This window comes from Eschrichtius robustus, chromosome 7 (genome assembly GCF_028021215.1).
Source record: "Eschrichtius robustus isolate mEscRob2 chromosome 7, mEscRob2.pri, whole genome shotgun sequence".
Lineage (NCBI taxonomy): Eukaryota > Metazoa > Chordata > Mammalia > Artiodactyla > Eschrichtiidae > Eschrichtius > Eschrichtius robustus.
The window spans coordinates 93,747,495-93,769,560 of NC_090830.1; the positions used below are offsets into that span (position 1 = coordinate 93,747,495).

The 22,066-nt window shown below is 33.7% G+C and overlaps 1 protein-coding gene across 2 annotated transcripts in view; it reads left to right on the forward strand.

Moving 5' to 3' along the window:
• Positions 1-15,983, forward strand: part of IPMK (inositol polyphosphate multikinase) — a 37,970-nt gene extending 21,987 nt beyond the window's left edge. For both annotated transcript variants that reach the window (XM_068548107.1, XM_068548109.1), the window contains exons 4-6: positions 396-568; positions 11,991-12,072; positions 13,313-15,983. In XM_068548107.1, coding sequence (XP_068404208.1) covers positions 396-568; positions 11,991-12,072; positions 13,313-13,935 — 878 coding nt within the window. In that variant the 3' untranslated portion in view covers positions 13,936-15,983. The remainder of the gene's footprint in view (positions 1-395; positions 569-11,990; positions 12,073-13,312) is intronic.
• Positions 15,984-22,066: the final 6,083 nt, after the last annotated feature.

Here is a 22,066-nt window from a genome sequence, read left to right on the forward strand (position 1 = left end):
TAAAAATTATTAAAATACTGATATCTGCTGAGGCATATATGATATAAACTATATTCAAAAGGAGAATGTATTCTGGGACAACTTTTAAAATAATCTCATTGCCTTTTTAATGTCCTTGGAAGCCTTATATCTAATTCATACCTTTTGTTTATGGTTGAATATTATTTATTCCATCTCCTGCAAGAGTTTCCCTGTGACATTTATACCTGTTGTAAATTTGTTGGTCAGTCTTTTTTTTTTTTTTTTTTTTCTCTCTCTTCAGGTGGAGTAATAATAATTGTTGACTCTGGACTTGTTTTAACTTTTTTCTCAGTTTTAAGATTTCCTCATTTTTGTTTTTCCTTGAGTAGTAATATGTTTTCCTATTACTAATTAGGGTTTTTCTTTAATAACAGATTTATACCTAAAACTGGAAGATGTGACCCATAAATTTAATAAGCCCTGTATAATGGATGTAAAGATAGGGCGGAAAAGCTATGATCCTTTTGCTTCATCTGAGAAGATTCAGCAACAGGTCAGCAAGTACCCATTAATGGAAGAGATTGGGTTCTTGGTGCTTGGCATGAGGGTAAGAGTGATTTTTAGTGTAATACACACGTTTCTTGTTACGTATTCTTCCCTTGAAAATTATGTCACATATATTTTGGAATTAGGTTATCCATAACTCCCCAGTGTGGGCAGAGATTTTTACCTCTTCTGTTCACTGGTATGTGGGCAGTGTCAGGAATTATTCTGGTATACAGTACATGATTAATAAGTAAATGAATAGCTAAACCTCAAGGCTCTGACTCTGATAATTTTGTATTAAAGAAGTCTTAAGTTTAGGTGCAAAATAAATAACATGATAAGTGAATGTGATATTATATATGATTTTCCCACGAGAAAAGTGCTAAGTTTATATATTCAGTAATTTTTCTGTATATTTAAAACAGAAGAGTGAAATTAAAAATTAGGATATTGTTTCAGACTGTGATTTAAAGCTGTTGTTTTCTTTGCTCATGTTTCTCTGGATTGGCAATTTGAGTTGGGCTCAGGTGGTCAGTTCTTCTGATCTCATCCAGGTTCCCTCTTGTGGCTGCACTCATCTGATGGCTCAGCTGGGGCTTGGTGGTCTAAATGACCTCACTCTTATGTCTACAAATTGATACTAACTGTTGGCTGAGCCTTTTCCCATGAGGTTCCTCATCTTCCAGAAGGCTAAGTGGAGCTTCTTCATGTGCTACATTCCAGGAAGGCAAGAGTGAGAGCTACAAGAGCTGTTAAAATCTAGGTTTGGAAGTCACTTTCTGTCATTTCTATGGAGTTTTATAGGTCAAAGTACATCACAGGGCCAGTCCATGTTGATAGGGAGAAGAAGACCCCACTTTTGATGGTGGGAATAGGGGAGTCAAAATACAAATGGCAGTGTGCACAAGGATGTTGAGGCCATCTTCGCAAACAATATGCCACAGTTAAGAATGTGGAATAAAATCCTCTAAATAAATGGTATGTCTAGATGTCTGGAGGTAAAATTTGTATATATGATAAATTATTGCTTCTATAAAAACATAATGGGTCATTTTGAAATTCATCATGTAAGATGATATACAGTCTTCCTTTTGAGTTTTAAACAGGAGAGTTAATAGGAAGCATTATAAATGAATTGTTACTGTGATAGTTAAAACAGCACAGTTGAATTTGGTAGTCTGTAAATAAAACCAAAGAAATTATTGACACAGTTATTTCATTTTAGAAAACTCTAAATGTGGGTATATAGTAAAGGGGAAAAGGGTAGTGGAATAATGGTAAAACAAACAAGGAATAAACATCTCAAAGAAATCTGACTGGGCAGTTATTTAAACCTTCCCTGTTTTCAGATCTCTCACCCTCCTGCTTTCCTTCTCTTTTAGCAGATAACTTTGCCTTCTGCTTCAGAAAAAATAAGCCATCACACAGGATTTCCTTTAATTTCCTGCTAACAGATGTACATACCTAACCTGCAAGTGCTTTCATTTCCTCCTTATTCCTTCCTGTCACGTTGAAGAATTTTCCATCTTCCTAAGGACAGCCCTTCCCTGTGTCCTCTGGATCTCATTGTCTCCTGCCTCTTCAGGAGCCTAATACTGTTGATTCTCTCTTGTCCTTTTTATATCTTCAACTTCTGTCTCTCTTTACTCTTTTTTCCTTTTGTTTTAAATATGTTCAAATCACGCTCAAAAAAAAAATCAGAACCCATCTTTATCCTGTTCTGCTCTCCAGCAATGGGTTTAAATTGTTTCCACTTTGCACCCAAACTAGTTATATTTGTTTCTGTTGCCTTACTTCCCACTCAGTATTCTTCAGCCCATTCCAGTCTGACTTTGGCTACATCATGCCACTAGATTGGTGTCTCATGAAGGTCTCTAATGACGTCTCCATGTCACTAAATCCAAATGGCATTTTTCATTACTCATCTTACTTTACTTTGAAAAGCAACCTTCAACACTGACTAGGTCCTCCTTGAAACATTCCTTTTTGTGTCCATAACACTACACTCTCTCTTGTTTTTTTCCTAAGACCACTTGGCAGTCTTCTTTGCCAGCTCATTTCTTTCTGTTTGTTCTTTAAATATTGAGGTATTCCGCTTAGTTCCATTTTACTGCCTCCCTCTCTTTTTTATTTCTTCCTAGGTGGCATCCTTTGTTCTCATTGGTTCAGTTTCACTTACACTGATAACTCCCAAACATATATTTTCAGCTTCTGGTTTTTCTTTGATCTCCTAATCTATATAGCTAACAGCCTATTAGATATTTTACTCGGATAACTTAAAGACATCTAGGACTAATATGTAAAAAACTGACATAGATCTGTCTTGCAAAATATCAACCACAATAGTAGCAGCAAACCTGTTATTCTCTGTCTCAGTAAATGGCATCACCATACATCCAGTTTTACGAGGGAGAAACCTCATAGTACCATCACCTCTCAGATCCATCCATCAATCCTGTTGATCTTAATTCCCAAGCACCTGAGTCCCATTGTCAAAATTATTCCTCTCTAGACTAGTGAACTCTCAATTTCAGTTTTGCTGAAATTTACTGAACTCTCAATTTACTGAACTCTCAATTTCAGTTTTGCTCTCTTCCAGTCTGTTCTCCAAACATTGCAAAATGTATATCTAATTGTGACATTCCCCAGCTTAAAAACTCTTCAGTGGGTTTCCATTGCCTTTAAGATATGATTTTGCTCTCCTGTGTTGTGTTATTTCCCCAGACAAATGAGGTTCCTCTGTTTATATTTTTTAATAACATTTTTATTGAGATATAATTTATATACCATTCAATTCACTCATTTAAGGTATACAGTTGATTGGTTTTAGTATATTCGTAGAGTTGGGCAGCCATCATCATATTCAATTGTAGAACGTTTTCATCACCCCAAAAGAAATGCCGTACCTATTAGCAATCACTCCTCATTTCCTTCCAACTTCCAACCCCCTAGCCATAGACAATTCTAATCTACTTTCTGACTCTATAGCTTTGCGCCTTCTGGACGTTTCATATAAACGGAATCATGTAATACAATAGGTGGTCTTTTGTGACTGGCTTCTTTCAATAATGTTTTCAGAGTTTGTCTATGTTAGCATAAATCAGTATTTTATTCCTTTTTATTGTTGTACGGATATAACACATTTTGTTTATCCATTTGTTCGCTGGTCAACTTTGTGTTGTTTCCACTTTTGGGCTATTATTAATAATGCTATCGTGAACATTCATGTACAAGTCGTTACATTTTTATTTGGGGGGGGGTAGTTCCTGAATTTGAAATTGGTGTGTGCTATGATTAAGTTTAACTTTTTCAGAAACTGCCAAAGTGTTTTTCCAAAGTTCCTGCACCATTTTACATTTCTACCGGTGATATATAGGAGTTCCAGTTTCTCCACATCCTCACCCAAAACCCAAACCTTGTTATTGTCTCTCTCTCTTTTTCTTTTTTTAACTATAAGCCATCCTAGTGGATGTGAAGTGGTATCTCATTGTGGTTTTTATTTGCATTTCCCTAATGGCTCATGGTATTGAGCCTCTTTTCATGTGCTGTTGACCATGTGTATATCTTCTTTGGAGAAATGTCTATTCCAATCCTTTGCCCATTTTTAATTTGGGTTGTTTTTTCTGTGGATTGTTTTTCCACTTTCTTTATAATGGCTTTGGAGTACAAAAGTTTTAAATTTTGAAGTCTAATTTTTTTTTTGTCTTTTGTTACTTGTGCTCTTGGTGTCATAGTTAAGAAACCATTGCCTAAACTAAAGTCATGAAGATTTACTCCTATTTTTCTTCTATAGTTTTAACTCTTACATTGAGATATGTGTACATTTTAAGTTAGTTTTTTGGGTGTGCTTTGAGGAAGAGGTCAAACTTCTTCTTTTGCATATGGATATTCAGTTGTCCTAGCACCATTTATTGAAAAGACCATTCTTTCCCCCACTGGATGCTCTTGACACCCTTGCTGAAAATAAACTGACCATAAATGTAAGAGTTTATTTCTGGACTCTCAGTTCTCTTCTGTTGATCCATATTGTCTATCTTTATGCCAGAACCACACTGTCTTTTTTTTTTCCCCCAGCTTTATTGAGGTATAATTGACGTAAAGATATTTAAAGTATACATTGTGGTGATTTGATATGCATACACATTGTGAAAGGATTCACTCATCTAGTTAATTAACATATCCATCACCTCACATATTTATCTTTTATTTGTGTATGTGAGAACATTTAAGTTCTAAGTTCTACCCTCTTAGCAAATTTCAGTTATGCAATACAGTGTTATCAATTTAGTCACCATGTTTTACATTAGATCCTCAGACTTTATTCATCTTATAACTGAATGATGAATACCAACCTCTTCCTATTTCCCCCACCTCCTCCCAGTCCTTGGTAACCACTTTCTACTCTCTCTTTCTATAAGTTTGGTTTGTTTTTTTGGATTCCATGTATAAGTGATGCTGTGCAGTATTTGTCTTTCTCTATCTGGCTTATTTCACTTAGCATAATGCCCTTAAGGTCCATCTATGTTGTTGCAAATGGCAGGATTGCCTTCTTTTTCATGACTGAATAATATTCCGTTGTTTATTTGCAGGCGTACTTGGAGGTATTGTGGGTTCAGCTCCAGACCACTGCAATAAAGCAGATATCACAATAAAACAAGTCACAAGAATTTTTTGGTTTCCCAATGCATATAAAAGTTATGTTTACACTATACTGTAATCTGTTAAGTATGCAATAGCATTATGTCTAAACAAACAATGGGCATACCTTAATTTAAAAATACTTTATTGCTAAAAAAGTGCCAAAACAATTATAATAGTAACATCAAAATTCACTGATCACATAACATAACAATATAATAATAATGAAAAAGTTTGAAATATTGCGAGAATTACCAAATGTGACACAGAGACATGAACTGAGCAAATGCTGTTGGAAAAATGGTGCTGATAGACTTGTTTAATGGAGGCTTGCCATAAACCTTCAATTTGTGAAAAACACAGTATCTGTGAAGTGCAGTAAAACGAGGTATGTGTGTACACACCACATCTTTATCCATTCATTCATTGATGTACACTTAGATTGTTTCCACATCTTGGCTATTGTGAATAATGCTGCAATGAACAGGGAGTGCATATAGCACCATGATATCCTATTTTCTTTTTCTTGGGTGTATACCCAGAAGTAGAATTGCTGGATCATAATGGTAGTTCTATTTTTAAGTTTTTGAGGAGCTTTCATACTGTTTTCCATAGTGGCTGCACCAGTTTACATTCCTGCCAGTAGTACTCAAGTGTTGCCTTTTCTCTATATTCTCACTAACACTTGTTATTTGTTGTCTTTTTGATGATAACCATTCTAACAGGTGTGAAGTGTATCTTGTGATTTTTCTTTTTGCACTTTTTTTTTTTTAAATTAATTAATTTATTTATTTTTGGCTGTGTTGGGTCTTCGTTTCTGTGCGAGGGCCCTCTCCAGCTGCGGCAAGTGGGGGCCACTCTTCATTGCGGTGCGCGGGCCTCTCACCATCGCGGCCTCTCCCGTTGTGGAGCACAGGCTCCAGACGCGCAGGCCCAGCAGTTGTGGCTCATGGGCCTAGCCGCTCCGCGGCATGTGGGATCCTCCCAGACCAGGGCCCAAACCCGTGTCTCTTGCACTGGCAGGCAGACTCTCAACCACTGCGCCACCAGGGAAGCCCCTATCTTGTGATTTTGATTTGCATTTCCCTGATGATTAGTTATGTTGAGCACCTTTTGATGTTACTGTTGGCCATTTGGATGTTGTCTTTGGCAAAATATCTATTCAGTTCCTCTGTCCATTTTTGAATCAAAAAATTTTCCCATCAAATTGTCTGACTTCTTTATATATTTGGAATATTAACGCCTTATCAGATATATTATTTGCAGATATTTTCTCAGAACCACACTGTCTTTTTTTTTTTTTTTTTTTTGGCTGTGCTGTGCAGCTTGCCGGATCTTAGTTCCCTGACCAGGTGTTGAACCCAGGCCCACGGCAGTGAAAGCACTTAGTCCTAACCACTGGACCACCAGGGAACTCCCAAGAACTACACTGTCTTGATTAGTGTAGCTTTGGAGTAAGTTTTGAAACCAGGAATTGTTAGACTTTCAACTTTGTTCTTCTTTTCCAAGATTGTTTTGGCTGTTCTGGGTCCCTTCAACTTCCACGCGAATTTTAGAATCAACTTGTCATTTCTGCAAAGAGGTGTTGGCTGGGATTTTGGTGTAAGGAATAGTTTTGGATCTGTAGATCAATTTGGGTTCCCCTATTTTTGTTTTCATGGCTTCCTTTATATAGTAGTTAGCAGTTTATAATTACATATTGTTTACTTATCTGAGAAAGGATATGATTGAAGTGTGAAATAATAAATGAGAATGAGAATGTGAATATAAATTTAATTATGTTATTCTAGAATGTTAAAATTGGGAGACATACCTTGAATTTAGTAGGAGTTATGTTAGGATTTTTTTCAAATAGTTATTTCTTTAGTAGGTGGTAAATTCATTAAACTTTTTAATCACAGTGGGTTTATAGACTAATAATAAAGATAGACTTGAATAATTTTAGAATGAATATTCCAAATTTTAAAAATTCTCCTCCAAGACAGTCCTGCCTTTAAATTAAAAAAAAAAACCAAACCAAAAACAACCCTTAATATAACTGAATAGACTGAAATTTACCAAATATATCAGTTTTAACATACTTTTCTGTTATGTTTAACCAGTAGTAGGAAGACGTTTGGTGGGTAGAAGAACATGCCAATTTAGGAATTCCTTATTTTTAAATGACTGTCAGCAATTATACTGTTATTTCCTTGATCCCAAGATGGTGTAGATGATAAGACTCACTTTGATTTAACAAGATTTATTAAGATATGTGTAACAAAAGAGATAGAAACTGAATAGGAACTATCTGAACGAGGGAGTCACAAAAGGAGGAGTATAGAGTGCCTTTGGAAAAGGTGGTATTTTGAACTGGCAACGGGGAAAATAATAGGTAGAAAACCAAGAAGCAGAGCATATTGTGAAATAGGAGTTTATGTAAGGTGACTGGAGCATACTATATGTAGGAAGGTGGGGTGTATTTTAGTTTAAAGTATCAAACTTGAGAGAAGTTAATATATCAGCAGCTTGCTTTGGGACTTACTGGCTTTTTGACATAGCATCCTTTTGGGTTAACTATTTGAATGGTTGTTTAATTTTCCAGTTTTGTATTGACTCGGAAAACACATGCTGTATAACTGTAGGGGTTTATTATATTTATTAACCACAAGTAATTGAAATACAATTTGTAGAAATTTACCTGAAATTTCTTTAGAACTTGTGATTCAAGATTTTAGATGATTTAATTTTGGATGTTCTGGTATATTTTTGGCAATAACTTAAATTTTTGACAAAGAAATAAATATTTGCACTTAAGAGAGAAGTCACGTTTCTTAATCACTGATTCCTAATTACTGGGGGAAAAGATTCTTTTGATCTTTATTTATCACATTGTCTAAAAATCAGACTCTTTTTTTGTATACCTTTTTTTCCTCTATAATACTGGATAACAGTAACCCTTCAAATTTCTTTTTTCCATTAATAGGATTTGATTTAATAGGAAATGTGTTTTGCTAAAGATATTTGAATTGGTTTGCTCCTGACATGAGTTCCTGTAAAATAAGCAACTCATATGATCCAGGAAGTGCTGGAGCTTTTTTTTTGCTTGTTATTCTGTCCTACTCATGTCTTCCAACTTACCACTCCGTTAAAAATATTTTCAAGGTGGTACTGTAACTTTTGATTTATAGATATCTTTGTGACTGACCAAGACTGGACAGTGGGTAGAGACTGAAGAAGTTCTCAGACCTCTTGATATTCTAGCTTTAACTAGTAAAGTAGAAGTAAATAAAGATGCCTGAAATTAATACAGCATTGTAAATCAATTATACTCCAATAAAAAAATAAATGAATAAATAAAAATAAGTAAATAGAGGAAGAGAGAATATCAATAAAGGAGTCTCACTGAAACTAATTAGCTTTAGTCTATTTGTGAAATTTAGATTTTTCATATGTGAAATCTAACTTAGCTCAGAAAATACATCCCTGAATAGTATTTGAAAATTCTTCTCCTTTGTTTTTTGTGTTTATTTAATATATTTCCTCTGATTATTAATTTCTCAATTTCATCCTTTTTTATTGCAACATAAATGATATATAACATTGTGTATGTTTGAGTTGTACAACATATTGATTTGTTACATTTGTATGTTGCCATATGATTGCCACATAGCATTAGTTAATACCTCTGTCACTTTGAAAATCCTCTTTTACACATATTTCTGTGCGTAGAGAACATGAGTATATTTTTTTTAAACACATTTTGGTTATGATTAACTGTTCTTATAAAAATATTTTTTCCTGTAGTCAAATGTAATTTTGGTATTTATGAAATGCTTTCTTCTATTCATAGTAACACTTTGTTCAAGATAAATTATCTTTCTTTAATAGGCTGTAAGAACACGGTTCTAATTTAACTCTTTGAATAAAGTGAAGCATTTGAGATAGATGGTAATTAGCCATATCAGACTGAAAGTTATAAAATATCAGTTTCTAAAGCAATGTATTCTTTTTTTTCTTTTTTAGAATATTTATTTCTTTATTTGGCTTTGCCGGGTCTTAGTTGCGGCACACACGGGATCTTTAGTTGTGGCATGTGGGATCTAATTCCCTGACCAGGGATCAAATTCGGGTCCCCTGCATGGGAGTGTGTGGACCACCAGGGAAGTCCCTAAAGCAATGTCTTCTTAATGCTTCTTAAAAATATGTAATTAAAATTTGATGAGATACATTGTTATATGGCTCAAACTCCAAAAAGTATAGAAATACATACAGTGAGAAGTCACTCTCCACACAGGATACTATATTATAGTGATTTTTTTCTCCAGTGTATCCTTCCAGAAGTATTTTAAACATATACAAGTAAATGCTGCATATATGTATTCCTTTATTGCAAAACCTACCTACTTTGAACACTGTTCTGTATCTTGCTTTTTTTTTTTGTTTAACGTATCATGAAGATTTTTCCATAGTGGCACAGTATTATAGTTTAACCAGCTTACTTTGATGGATCCTTTGACTTGTTTCCAGTCTTTTGCTCTTACAAGTAATGTTACAAATGACTAACCGGAGACCTACCTCATTCCACCAGTGTGCTAGGGTATTTATGGGATAAGCTTCCAGAGGGGAATTGCTGAGCTTGTATGCGTTTATAATTGTGGTAGATATTGGCAGTCTGCCTGATATCTAGAGCAGTGGTTTTGAACCAGGGGCCGTTTTATTCCCCAGGGAGTCTTTTGGCAGTGTCTGGAGGCATTTTTGGTTGCCACAATTTTGGGGTAGGCTGTGTTCCTGGTATGTTTGAGAGCTGTTTGATTTCAGTGAACTCTTCAGATATGTTGTTCATTTTCCCATAAGAGTAAACATGCCCTTTGTTCATCATATAAATTTCAAATACCTTTTCTCTGTTTGTCTTTTGATTTCTGAATGGCAAAAACACTATGAACATTTTAAAAAACATATTGTATGTGGTAGAAATTTTTGAGTTTTAGTTGGAAATGCCTTCCCTAGTTATCAGTTATTGAAGGATTCTTCTATCTTCGGGTGGGGAGGCATTTTATTTTGCTCATTTTGATTTTTGATGTATTTAGAATTTATCCTGGTATAAGTTATAAATACAACTTATTTTTTCCAGATCACTAGTTAATCATACTAACACCATTTAATAATAATCCATCTTTTTCTACTGGTTTAAAATACCATTATCACATACAAGCTTCTCATGTTTTTGATTTTGAAGTATGTTTTAATGGAATTACTATCCCAAAGAGATATCTGCACTCCTATATTCATTGCAGCAATATTCACGATAGCCAAGATATGGGAACAACCTAAGTGTTTGTCTACAGATAAATGGATAAAGAAGATGTGCCTCTTTAAACAATGGAATATCATTCAGCCATGAGAAAGAAGGAAATATGGATGAAACTAGAGGGCATTTTGCTAAATGCAATAAGCCAGCCAAAGAAAGACAGATACTGTGTAGTAGCACTTATATATTGAGTCAAAAAAAGAAACCCAAAAGACAAAGCTGATCTCATAGAAACAGAGAATAGAATGGGGGTTTCCAGGGATTTAGGGAAGGGGGAAATGGGGAGATGTAGGTCAGAGGGTACAAACTTTCAGTTATAAGATGAATAAGTTCTGAGGAGCTAATGTATAGCATGGTGACTATAGTTAATAATACGATATTGTATACTTGAAATTGGCTGAGAGTAGATTTTAAGCATTCTCACTGCATACATACACTAAAAATGAGTTAACTGTATGAGGTGATGCATGTGTTTATTTTCTTGATCTTAGTAATCATTCCACAATGTAATATATATACCAAATAATCACATTGTATACTTTAAATATATACAATTACATTTGTCATTTATTCCTCAATAAAGTTGGAAAAAGTATAAATAAAATATGTTTTAATATCTAGTAGGATGGCAAGGTTAGTCCCTCCTTACTGATCTTATTTGGATTTTCCTTAGCAATTCTTGATTTTCTATATGAACTTTAAAATAAGCTTATATGATTAAAATAATTGTTGGTGTTTTATTATAATCTGATTTTACTCCTAGATTAATTGTATCTTTTATGATGTTGAATCTTCCTTTCTGAGAACATGGGTATGTGTTTATGTGTATATCTTAGGAGTGTTTTAAAGACGTCTTTCTGTAGATCTTAGGCTTTTTTAGTTTATTCCTATGTTTTATTTCTTTTTTATTTGATTTGTAAGTAGGGTCTTCCATTACATTTTCTAGCCAGTTGTTTGTATATATGAAAGCTTATTTTCTGTTTACTAATTTGTTCTGTCACCATTTCAAGTTTTTATTGTTTTTGTTAGTTTTTAAATTGATTTTCCAATATACAACCATTATCTACAAAGAGTAATATTTTTGTTGCCGCCTTTTCAAATTATTATGCCTCTTATTTCTTTCTCTTATCTATTTGCATTTGCTAAAAACTCCAGAACAATATTAGGTAATAATGATGGTAAAACACATTGTGGTTGAGTACTTTTTGTGGAAGTTTCTTGTATTTTAGGACAGATGCTTCCTTATTTCTACTTTGAACTTGAGGCTAACTTTTGGTGGATTGAGATGGATAATTCTTTTCATATTGGAAGTACTCATCTGTCTTTTTAAAGAGTTTTCATTGATAGTAGATGTAAATTTGCTAAATGCCTTTTCAGCATAATAAGACAATATGATTTTTTTTTTTTCATCTTAACTCCATTAGAATGAATTATATGAGTAGATCTTCCCATCTTTAACCATCCGTGCATTGCTGGGATTCCCCCCACTGCTCCTCACTCCCAGCCCTGGGTCAAGGAGTATTAGTGTTTAATATTCAGTGCTTTTTTCTGACAGGTTTATCATGTTCATTCTGATAGCTATGAGACACAAAACCAGCACTATGGAAGAAGCTTAACAAAAGAAACTCTAAAGGATGGTAAGGATTGAAAAACCATACTTCAATGCTTTTATTACTACACAGTTATCAAAATAATTCTAAAGTGATTTCAGTTTTAATTCTCCTTTGGTATAATGATTCAGTTCACAATAAAGTCTTAACATATATGCTTCTAAAATATTTATGGCCAAGATATTATAAAAGCAGTGATAGCACAGATTTCCAGAAATAATATTCTTTTAAAGTTTATTATTAGCTCTATCCAAGATGGGGCAAAACTTAAGAGTGATGTAAATAGTTTGAAGAATTTTTATTTTATGTATACAGAATAATCATCTATAGTGTGCCCTTAACAATTAGTATTTGCCTTGGTATACTTAACCAATAGCAAGCTAATATTCAGATTGGCTGTTGTTTTTGGCCATGCTGTGCAGCTTGCGGGATCTTAGTTCCCTGACCAGGAATCAAACCCATGTCCCCTGCAGTGGAAGCATGGAGCCCTAACCACTGGATTGCCAGGGAAATCCCCAGATTGGCTCTTTATTAAAATATTTCTCAGGCTAATATGACTATTTTTAGCAGTTTCTGTCCCGAAGTAGGGGAACAGCAAAATTTAATTACATATATCCATAAATTCCCAAATATGATAAAATATGCATAAATAATTTTATAAGAGGCCTAATCTGATAGGTTAAAACATGTAAAAGTCTCAATTTTGAGTAACATACTCAACTTGGAGTAGTACTAGTCCCCAAAGTGAGCTCAACTTTTGTGAAAAGACTGATTTAATAAATATTTTCGAGAACATAAATTAAGTACAGTTATGGTTTGGTATTTTGGTAATGGGCTGTTGACATCATTAAAAATGGTTATGATTTGACTCTAGGTTCTAGATTAGTTCGTGAATGTGATTCTAACAAATATGTAATCTTACTGTAAAATTCCTCATAATAGCAAATGAAGCAAATCTTGGAATCCTGTTCCTTAAGAGAATGTATAGAGAGAGCACTAAACTAGCAGTCTACCTGTAGTAAATTTTTTGTCTAAATAAGGTACTTCACGTTACATAAGTGTCATTTATATGTTTTCTAGCGAGAATATCTTCACCAGAAGTTAAGTTGAGCTCCAAGATTCTGTGTTTGACTGGAATTCTTATCTGTTCACTTAATTGCAGGGGCTGATGGGAGAAAATTAAAGAATTGTATCTAAGATGAGATTACTTCCCAAGTGATAGTTATTTCATAATTTCATTATAATCCTAGTATTTTCCTTTTTATAGGAGTCTCCCGTTTTTTTCATAATGGATTCTGCTTAAGAAAAGATGCTATTGCTGCCAGTATTCAGAAGATTGAGAATATTCTGCAGTGGTTTGAAAGCCAGGAGCAGCTTAACTTTTATGCAAGTTCATTACTGTTTGTTTATGAAGGTTCATCTCAGCCAACTACTGCAAAATTGAATGACAGAACTTTAGCAGAAAAGTTTTTGTCCAAAGGACAGCTCTCAGACACAGATGTACTAGAGTACAATAATAACTTTCATGTATTAAGTTCCACAGCAAATGGAAAAATAGAGGCTTCAGTGGGCAAAAGCTTGTCCAAAATGTATGCTCGTCACAGAAAAATGTATTCAAAAAAGCATCACAGTCAGACTTCGTTGAAAGTTGAAAATATAGAGCAAGACAATGGGTGGAAAAGCATGTCACAGGAACATTTAAACGGAAACGTACTTTCCCAACTGGAAAAAGTCTTCTACCATCTTCCCACTGGTTGTCAAGAGATTGCGGAAGTAGAAGTGCGAATGATAGACTTTGCTCATGTGTTCCCTAGCAACACAGTAGATGAGGGATATGTTTATGGGCTGAAGCATTTAATTACTGTACTGCAGAGTATTTTAGACAATTGAATCCTTTGCTGCAATCTTTTAAAGGGGTGGGGCAATCATAATGAAGAGTGGCAGTTAATAACTCTGCACTTGTAATGCTGTGTAAAAAATTTGTATTGTGAGTCTACATTTTATTTGTCTTTATACTTTTGGTAGAAGGGTTAACTTTTTTATAATCTTACTCAGGAAAACTAATTATTTGTTCTTTAGAAAACTATAAAGAATAAAGAAACTTAGGAATGTTAAGCAGGGAATGTGGTGGTACGTGGCTTAAACATCTATTTGGCTTAAGCAAAATGCAAACCATTATTCAGTCATTACGAGTTTAGTTAGCTTTCTGTAGCCAATTTATTGTGAAATCTCTGTCCACCCACCCTTGACAATGAGCCATATCTAAACTCATTACATTATTAGAACACTTTCAAAAATCTAGATCAAAAATCTAGAAAGCACAGGTTGATATCCTTAGTATTGCTACGTATGAAGTTATTAAAACTGGAGAAAATTCTACAGAAATAAGTACTGTTTAGGTTTTATATTAAAAGTTCAGACCAGCATATCAAAAGGTGCTTCTTAGAAGTAAAATGATTTAGAATTATTGTATTCCAAAAGCAGATTTTCCCTTTAATTTCCATTTATATGCGTATTTCAAAATACTTCTTGAAAAAGATCATTGAAATGGACAACAACAACAAAAGTCTGACATTAAGGGCACTAATAATTAGTCTCGCCAAGTTTAGGGAAGAGAGAAGTTATTTGCAAGGAACAAAATTTTTTCTTTTAAAATCTTTATGGGAAAATTGGAATTTTACTACATTGTGACAAGTATTATAAACCATATAATACCTTTTACTGCAGCTTCAAAAAGGTGGATGATTGAAGCTCTTCTTATTTCTCCTTTAAATAACTTGAGAGTTTTTTTCTTTTACAATTCTTGTAATTACATGTCCCCATTTAGTTAAGCAGTGGTATGAATATATGTTGCTAAAAAGTGTTTCTCAGAATTCTAATAAGCAGTGAAAGACAACATCCAGTATTGTAAGTGTTAGCAAAAATACTGTGTGTAAATTAGTATGTCATACAGAGTTTGGTACATGTCTAAATTCATGCTCCTGTTTCATTCTTACTTAAAACAGTTGTATATCATATTCAAGAGAGAAATTATAATTTAACTTCATGGGGGGGCAGTACTATTTTTCTTGGAAAAATTAGATTTGTAAGTATTATCTCTGTTTCACATCCACCCCTTTTAAAAAATAACTAGTTATTTGTTATTGGAAACATTTAGAACTTTGAAATTAAATTTGCAAATATGTTAAATGTTTATGTTTTCATTACTTGCACTTTGATTCACTAATAAAACATCTAAGTAGTCAATAGTCTTGCCATATTCCTGGAAATTGTTTTAGACTTGTGAACTGTTAGACTGTTTTCCCCCCAAAATTACAAATTAAACTTTTAAATTCAAGAGCCTTTTTTTAGTGTGAAGGAAAGTATCACAATTTTATGTTTATCTCACCTTCCCAGCCCTCTCTGAGTGTACTTTTGCAAGTATCTGAGCACAAAGAAAAGTAACAAATGCCCTATGGATTCTGTGCTTAGTAAATATATTAGGCCTGAATACCTTTAAAATTCATATGCATTTGTTATAGCAAAATTTGATTATTTAAAATTTTTTATTTAGAGTCAGTGTAGGTATTTTCCATAAGGACTTCATATTTTTCTCTGCTGCCTAAATGGGTATTGCCATAGCTTTTTTTGTGGGGATGAAGTTCAAGTCATAGTTAATAGAAATTTTTTAGTTTTACTTTTTTTGTCCCACAGCATAGACTTTTGTTGTTGTTGTTATTTGGATAATGGTTCAATAAATCTTAAGCTCATATAATTTAAACACTATTTTGAATCTTAACAAAACGAGACTTTTTTTTTGTATGGGGTGGTATCAACCTATATGTACAATGAAGTTAATAAATTTAAGTATTAACAGATTTTTTGCGCATTTTAGCTCAATAAAGTGTGAATCAGTTCCATATTTTCTTTATCCATATTTGGAAATTTAGTTTTGTATAATCAGTGTCTTACCTTTTTGATACAATAGATAATGTTTTGTTTTAATAAAACAAGAAACACTTTTATCTTTTGTTCTTCAGGGAAGGGATTCACATTTAATTCTGTTTGTTTACATTTTTTTTATCACTGTTATCCAATGCCCATTTTATGTTACTTTATAAGTAAGCTTACATGTAACAGAACAAGCATCTATTTGTGTTACCTACATGTGACTATTTTACTGTCTAGTCCAGTCATTTAACATTATGCTGAAATTTACCACTGTGGGGATGAGTGATCACTTTTCACCAAGCATATTTAAACATTTAAATGTTCAAGAAATAATAATAAGGATATAGTTTGGGTTAATAGGATTACTGTAGTTTTTTCCCCCTAGGAAATATAAATGATTTTAGTGTATTTCTTATGGAATGCACTCATGAAAAGGACTTTAAAAAATTGTGGATAATCAATAATACATTTCTCTAATAAAAATTTAAATTGTATAATAGTTTTATAATAAAGTATTTACATTAATTGATATTTTAATATGGATGAAGTTACATAGATTCAAATAAATTAAAATTGATACATGCTAAATATTTTATCTGAATAGTTTTTCAAGAAACAGTTGTGAAAATGTGTGTATTAAATGACTGTAACATGGAGCATGTCGTATTTTCAACTCAGTATTCGTTATTTGTTTTATGTGTCTGGAAATTGTACTTACTATGCCTCTTTACACTACAATTTGCTGTTGTGGGGCTTCAGATTGTGTTCAACTGAATAAGATCTTTTTTTATGATTTTAGTTGAGTATAATTTACCATTTTATGATTTCCAAGATGATGTTCTTCATATCTCTATACCGTATACACATCAAATTTATAATTAACTTGAGAAGATAGAATTCATTTTCAGAGATATCTCAGTTGCGATTTTCTTGTTTCATGCAACTGGAAACATATTTGTTTCTAGGACTTGGAATATTAAAGATGATGTAGGATGAAAAAATGGTAGAACAATGAAAGAATTTTATTTGTGAAATTACAGAAATTTTGTCCACTATTTTAAAGCATTGTCATCATTTTAGTACCATTTGCTCTTAGTAGTTTGGCATTTGATACTTTAAAACTTGATTTGCTTTAAAAATTGTTTACAATGCTTTGTAATAATCTTCCTTATCCAGTGCCTTTAACCTTGATTTGATATATTTGTAGCCTTGGTTATCCTTCCATTACATCCTGTAATGTCTTCATAGCCTAGACTTCAATTAAAAAAAGTCAATTTGGTCATGTAAAGAGGTTGCAATTGTCTATTAATGCTTTAGGAAAACAAGTAATGTTGTGTATGGAGGCCAGGCATCTTATTAGTTCATTCAGAAATATAAATGTGACAAACATTTTTAACCCCTGAATATATAGTTGTGATCCAATCAGACAAAGCCCTAACCATTTCCAGCATTCTCTCTAGATGGGGGTGGGTTGGGGGCTAAATTAAAATATAGTTATGGAGAAATGCTTATTTAAAGATAATAAAGTTAACTACCATTCAACTTTGTGTAAAGATAAGGTAATAATTGAATTGAGGTGAAGCAACTAACAATATGTTAAAGAGGTTAAAAATAATACTTTGCAGCATTGTAACCTCTATTTGACATTTGAGTTCAGGTAATAATTATAGATAGCATTAGAAGGCCTTAATTTTTCACTTTTGCTGGTAAAGGTACGTTTACTTAGACCGTTCATGTAGAATAGTGTTTTAACATAACATTGCTGTGAAAAACATTCCATTACATATTCACAAGCAAATTACTGCACATTTTAAAAATTGTACCTTACAATTTACTGCAAATATTTTAGGGCTCAATCTTCAAATCATTTGTATTTTAAATTTGGCAATGAATATGAAATTACTTTTTTGACTTACAGAATGATTGTATTGTTACTTAAAGTGCTCGTTAATATTTTAAGAAGGTTGGAGTCTCCATGTTTCTGGAGTTAATATTTAAATTCTTATTATTTTGATAGTGTTTAGTAAGAGGAAATAGTACTCATGCGATTAAACAAATTAGAATATACTGTAAAGAATATTTTTAATTGTTAAATTTGTCATCACTGAGGTTAAATTTTGGCCTGGTATTCACTTACAATATATATTAACATGTTTAATTATGAAGTGAAATAGTCTTAAGTATGATGTATGATGCACCTGCATATAAATGGATATGGTGTGCACAAAGACACTTTACTGTGGGAATTGAACTGGAAGATATATGAAAGCATGTGAAATTGCGCCTAAAATTGTGTTATTAGTGACTATGCTAAATTTATTGTACTTGATGAATGAATGTATTTAGTCAAAGTTACTTTGGTTTAAATGTCTAAACAATGTCTTTTTTAAAAATGTGTTTGTAATTTGTACTATTGATGGGGGTGGTTCTTGGACTGCAGGGGTTGTTGTCAATGTGTGATTTGTGTTTTTATTTTATAGAATCATCTAATGTGATACACCGATTTTTATATAAGTGATATTTAGATAATTCTAATTACTGTATATTTGACAGCCTATTAAAATGTTTTGCATTGGAGGTTTTTTCATTAATTGTAATATGCTAACAAACTCACAGTAGTTTGAAAATAACTTGTTCATTCAACAAATATTTGAGTACATGTTATATACCAAAAACTATAGGGATCATTAGAGATTCAAAGATGATTAAGACAGGATGTTAATGGAAAGAAGCATATGCATTGGAAATGAAGAAATATATAAACTATTTTGTATGAATATTTATTTTTTCTATCATAGTCTAAAATCTTTGGAATCAATCTAGTAGGAGAAGTAGACTATAGGAGAAACAAGTTGACTTGGCTGTGAAAATATATACTGTAATTTTAAAACACCAGAAATAGGTAAGATATTTTTGTTTGTATTTTACATGAATCAGTTACTTAATTAGTGACCAAGTTGTTGTTGTTGTTGTTTTTTTCCATTCATTAATTAAAAAGAGAGAGCACAGTCCAATACCTACCTATGCCTTATCAGGCAGTGTATTTGGCCTTGGAGATTTTAAAAAGTTGAATAAGGGATCTAGTACTTGTCCTCGAGATATGTGCTGTCCAGTAGAAGAATACCATGTAAATGTGGGAAAAATGTTATTGGGGCTATATTGTATACTTACCAATATCCAGCAGGGATGGAGAGGGGAATCAGTTTTGAATAGCATGTAAGAGGGTGAACAATTCACAGCCTCACAGCAATTGTGAGTCAAAGCTCTCAAAGGTGGTATGGCATTACTCTTATGTGCTGCTGTGAACTGTGGGGAGGAGCAGTTGTGTGTGAAGTACACTCCCTCAGTATCCACAGGGGATGAGTTCCAGGGGCCCCCACCTATACCAAAATCCATGGGTGCTCAAGTCCCTCATATAAGATAGCTAGTACAGTCAGCAGTCCGTATCCATGGGTTTCAAATCTGCAGATACAGAGGGCCTACTGTATATCTAAAAACCATATATAAGTGGACTCACCCACTTGAAACCCATGTTGTTCAAGGGTCAACTGTAGTTTCTTCCTTTTTAAGACAGGCTGCCTAAGGAAGAAAAAAAAAAAAGACTGGCTGCCTAACTGCTGAAAATAACAGGGAATCCCATTGCCATAGTCTCCAAGTTAGCGCTAAGTATAGGAACTAAATAAAACCTGAAATGAAATAATAAGTGAAAATAATAGTATAATTAAGAGTGAAAGTAATCACTTGGGGATCTTGTTAAAAATGCAGATTCTGATTCTGCAGGCTTGGGAGGGGTCTGTCATGCTCGTGGTTCATGGACCACACTTTGAATAGCAAGGTTTTCTAAAAGATTTTTTGGGGGGTGGAGTGTGTAGTGGAACTTGGATTACTTTGGTCCAAGGAACAGAGCTGTTTGAAAGCCAGGAGAGTGCTGAGAAAGAAGTGGGTTTACAATGTGCAAAAATACAGCCAGCAATGGTTCAAGGTAATATGGCCATTCTCAATTGGAAGAAAAGTTCATTAGCTATGCTAGACAGACCATTAAACCTTCCTTTGGTAACAGGTGTTAAGAATTCTGTAATAATAGACTTGTCATTTTCTATTACTTGTACGTGAATGTTGACTACTTTGCCAACTGAAGGAAACATTTCTGCATATGCTTGTTAATTATGTTGTACTTGCCATCTAACAACATTCTAGAGATGCTTTAGGCATAAATGACATTATACGATTGGTTTAGATACTCTGAAATATTTTAAGTCAGATCTGTGTGTTTCTAAGAGAAGTTAGTTTAAATTGTTATTAAGTTAATATAATTTGACAAACTACTTTGGGATGGGCGCAAAAAAGGTGATGAATGTGGAAGCACCATGTGGACACATGTTAGTCTGTGGAAGAATAAAGAGTATCACATACATTTTGAAGAATATAAACTTAAGTTAAATGTATAGGCTTAACTTACAGCTTATAATTCAAAGAATATCCTTGTTTTTTTTAATTTGTAAAGAAACCATAATATCATAACTTTTAGTTGTCATCAGTCTTAACTTCCATTTTTCACTCCCTAGTATGGTTGACCCTAATCCATCTAGGTTACGCCTGAGGCAGTAAGTTTTGGTAGCCTGACCACTCTGTCAGCAATTATTTCTGCATAACACCTCAAAATGTAAGTGGCTTAAACAATCGACCCTTCTTTAGTATTTGTATGGATTTGCGAGTCAGTTGAGTGTTGCTGCTGATATTTGCTGGACTTAGGTTTCTATCGAAAAATCAGCTGGCAGGTCACCTGAGTGGAGGCTAGTGAGGATGGGTTGTGAGCTAGTCTAGTCAGGCTAGCCCAGGCATTTTCTCTTAATGGTAGTAGGGGTCCAAGAGAAGATGATGAAACATACTAACAGGTTTCAAGCTTGTTTGAGTCAAGGTTGCTACTATTGCCAAATCCTGAGTCAGTGTGGGAGGATACTACAGAAGGACGTGATGCTGGGAGGTCACAATGCAAACAATAGCATACTCCAATCTCAGGCCAGCTCACACAGGGCACCAGGACACTGAGTCTTAACATGCCATGGTCCATGGTTTCATCAGGAAGCAATATTGAATCAAGTTAGACAATGGATATTTAATTCTGGTGATGAAATCAGGCAGAAGGGCAAGGAGCATATGCAAATTTTAAAATCTCTTGTTCCTTTTTTTTGATTTCACTGAAGCTTCCACCCATGACCTCCCCTAGGTAGAACCCACTGGGCAGTTTCACAGTGTTGCCATCCTCAATTTATGTATATATATATATATATATATTTTTTTTTTAATTTGAATTTTATTTATTTTTATACATCAGGTTCTTATTAGTTATCTATTTTATACTTATTAGTGTATATATGTCAATCCCAATCTCCCAATTCACCCCCCCGCCCCCGCTTTCTCCCCTTGTCATCCACACGTTTGTTCTCTACATCTGTGTCTCCACTTCTGCCATGCAAACTAGTTCATCTGTACCATTTTTCTAGATTTCACATATATGTGTTAATGTACGATATTTGTTTTTCTCTTTCTGACTTCACTCTGTATGACAGTCTCTAGGTCCATCCACGTCTCTACAAATGACCCAATTTCGTTCCTTTTTATGGCTGAGTAATATTCCATTGTATGTGTGTACCACATCTTCTTTATCCATTCATCTGTTGATGGGCATTTAGGTTGCTTCCATGACCTGGCTATTGTAAATAGTGCTGCAATGAACATTGGGGTGCATGTGTCTGTTTGAATTATGGTTTTCTCTGGGTATATGCCCAGTAGTGGGATTGCTGGGTCATATGGTAATTCTATTTTTAGTTTTTTAAGGAACCTCCATACTGTTCTCCATAGTGGCTGTATCAATTTACATTCCCACCAACAATGCAAGAGGGTTCCCTTCCTCCACACCCTCTCCAGCATTTGTTGTTTGTAGATTTTCTGATGACATCCTCAATTTATATTACCATGTGGTTATAATTTGGGGAGTGGTTTGGTATCCTCGGCAATCTTGTCTTATTCATGAGTTTCTTTGGTAATAGCTTGAATGTCAGTTGATTTTCTTCCAGTTGTGTGCAAACTC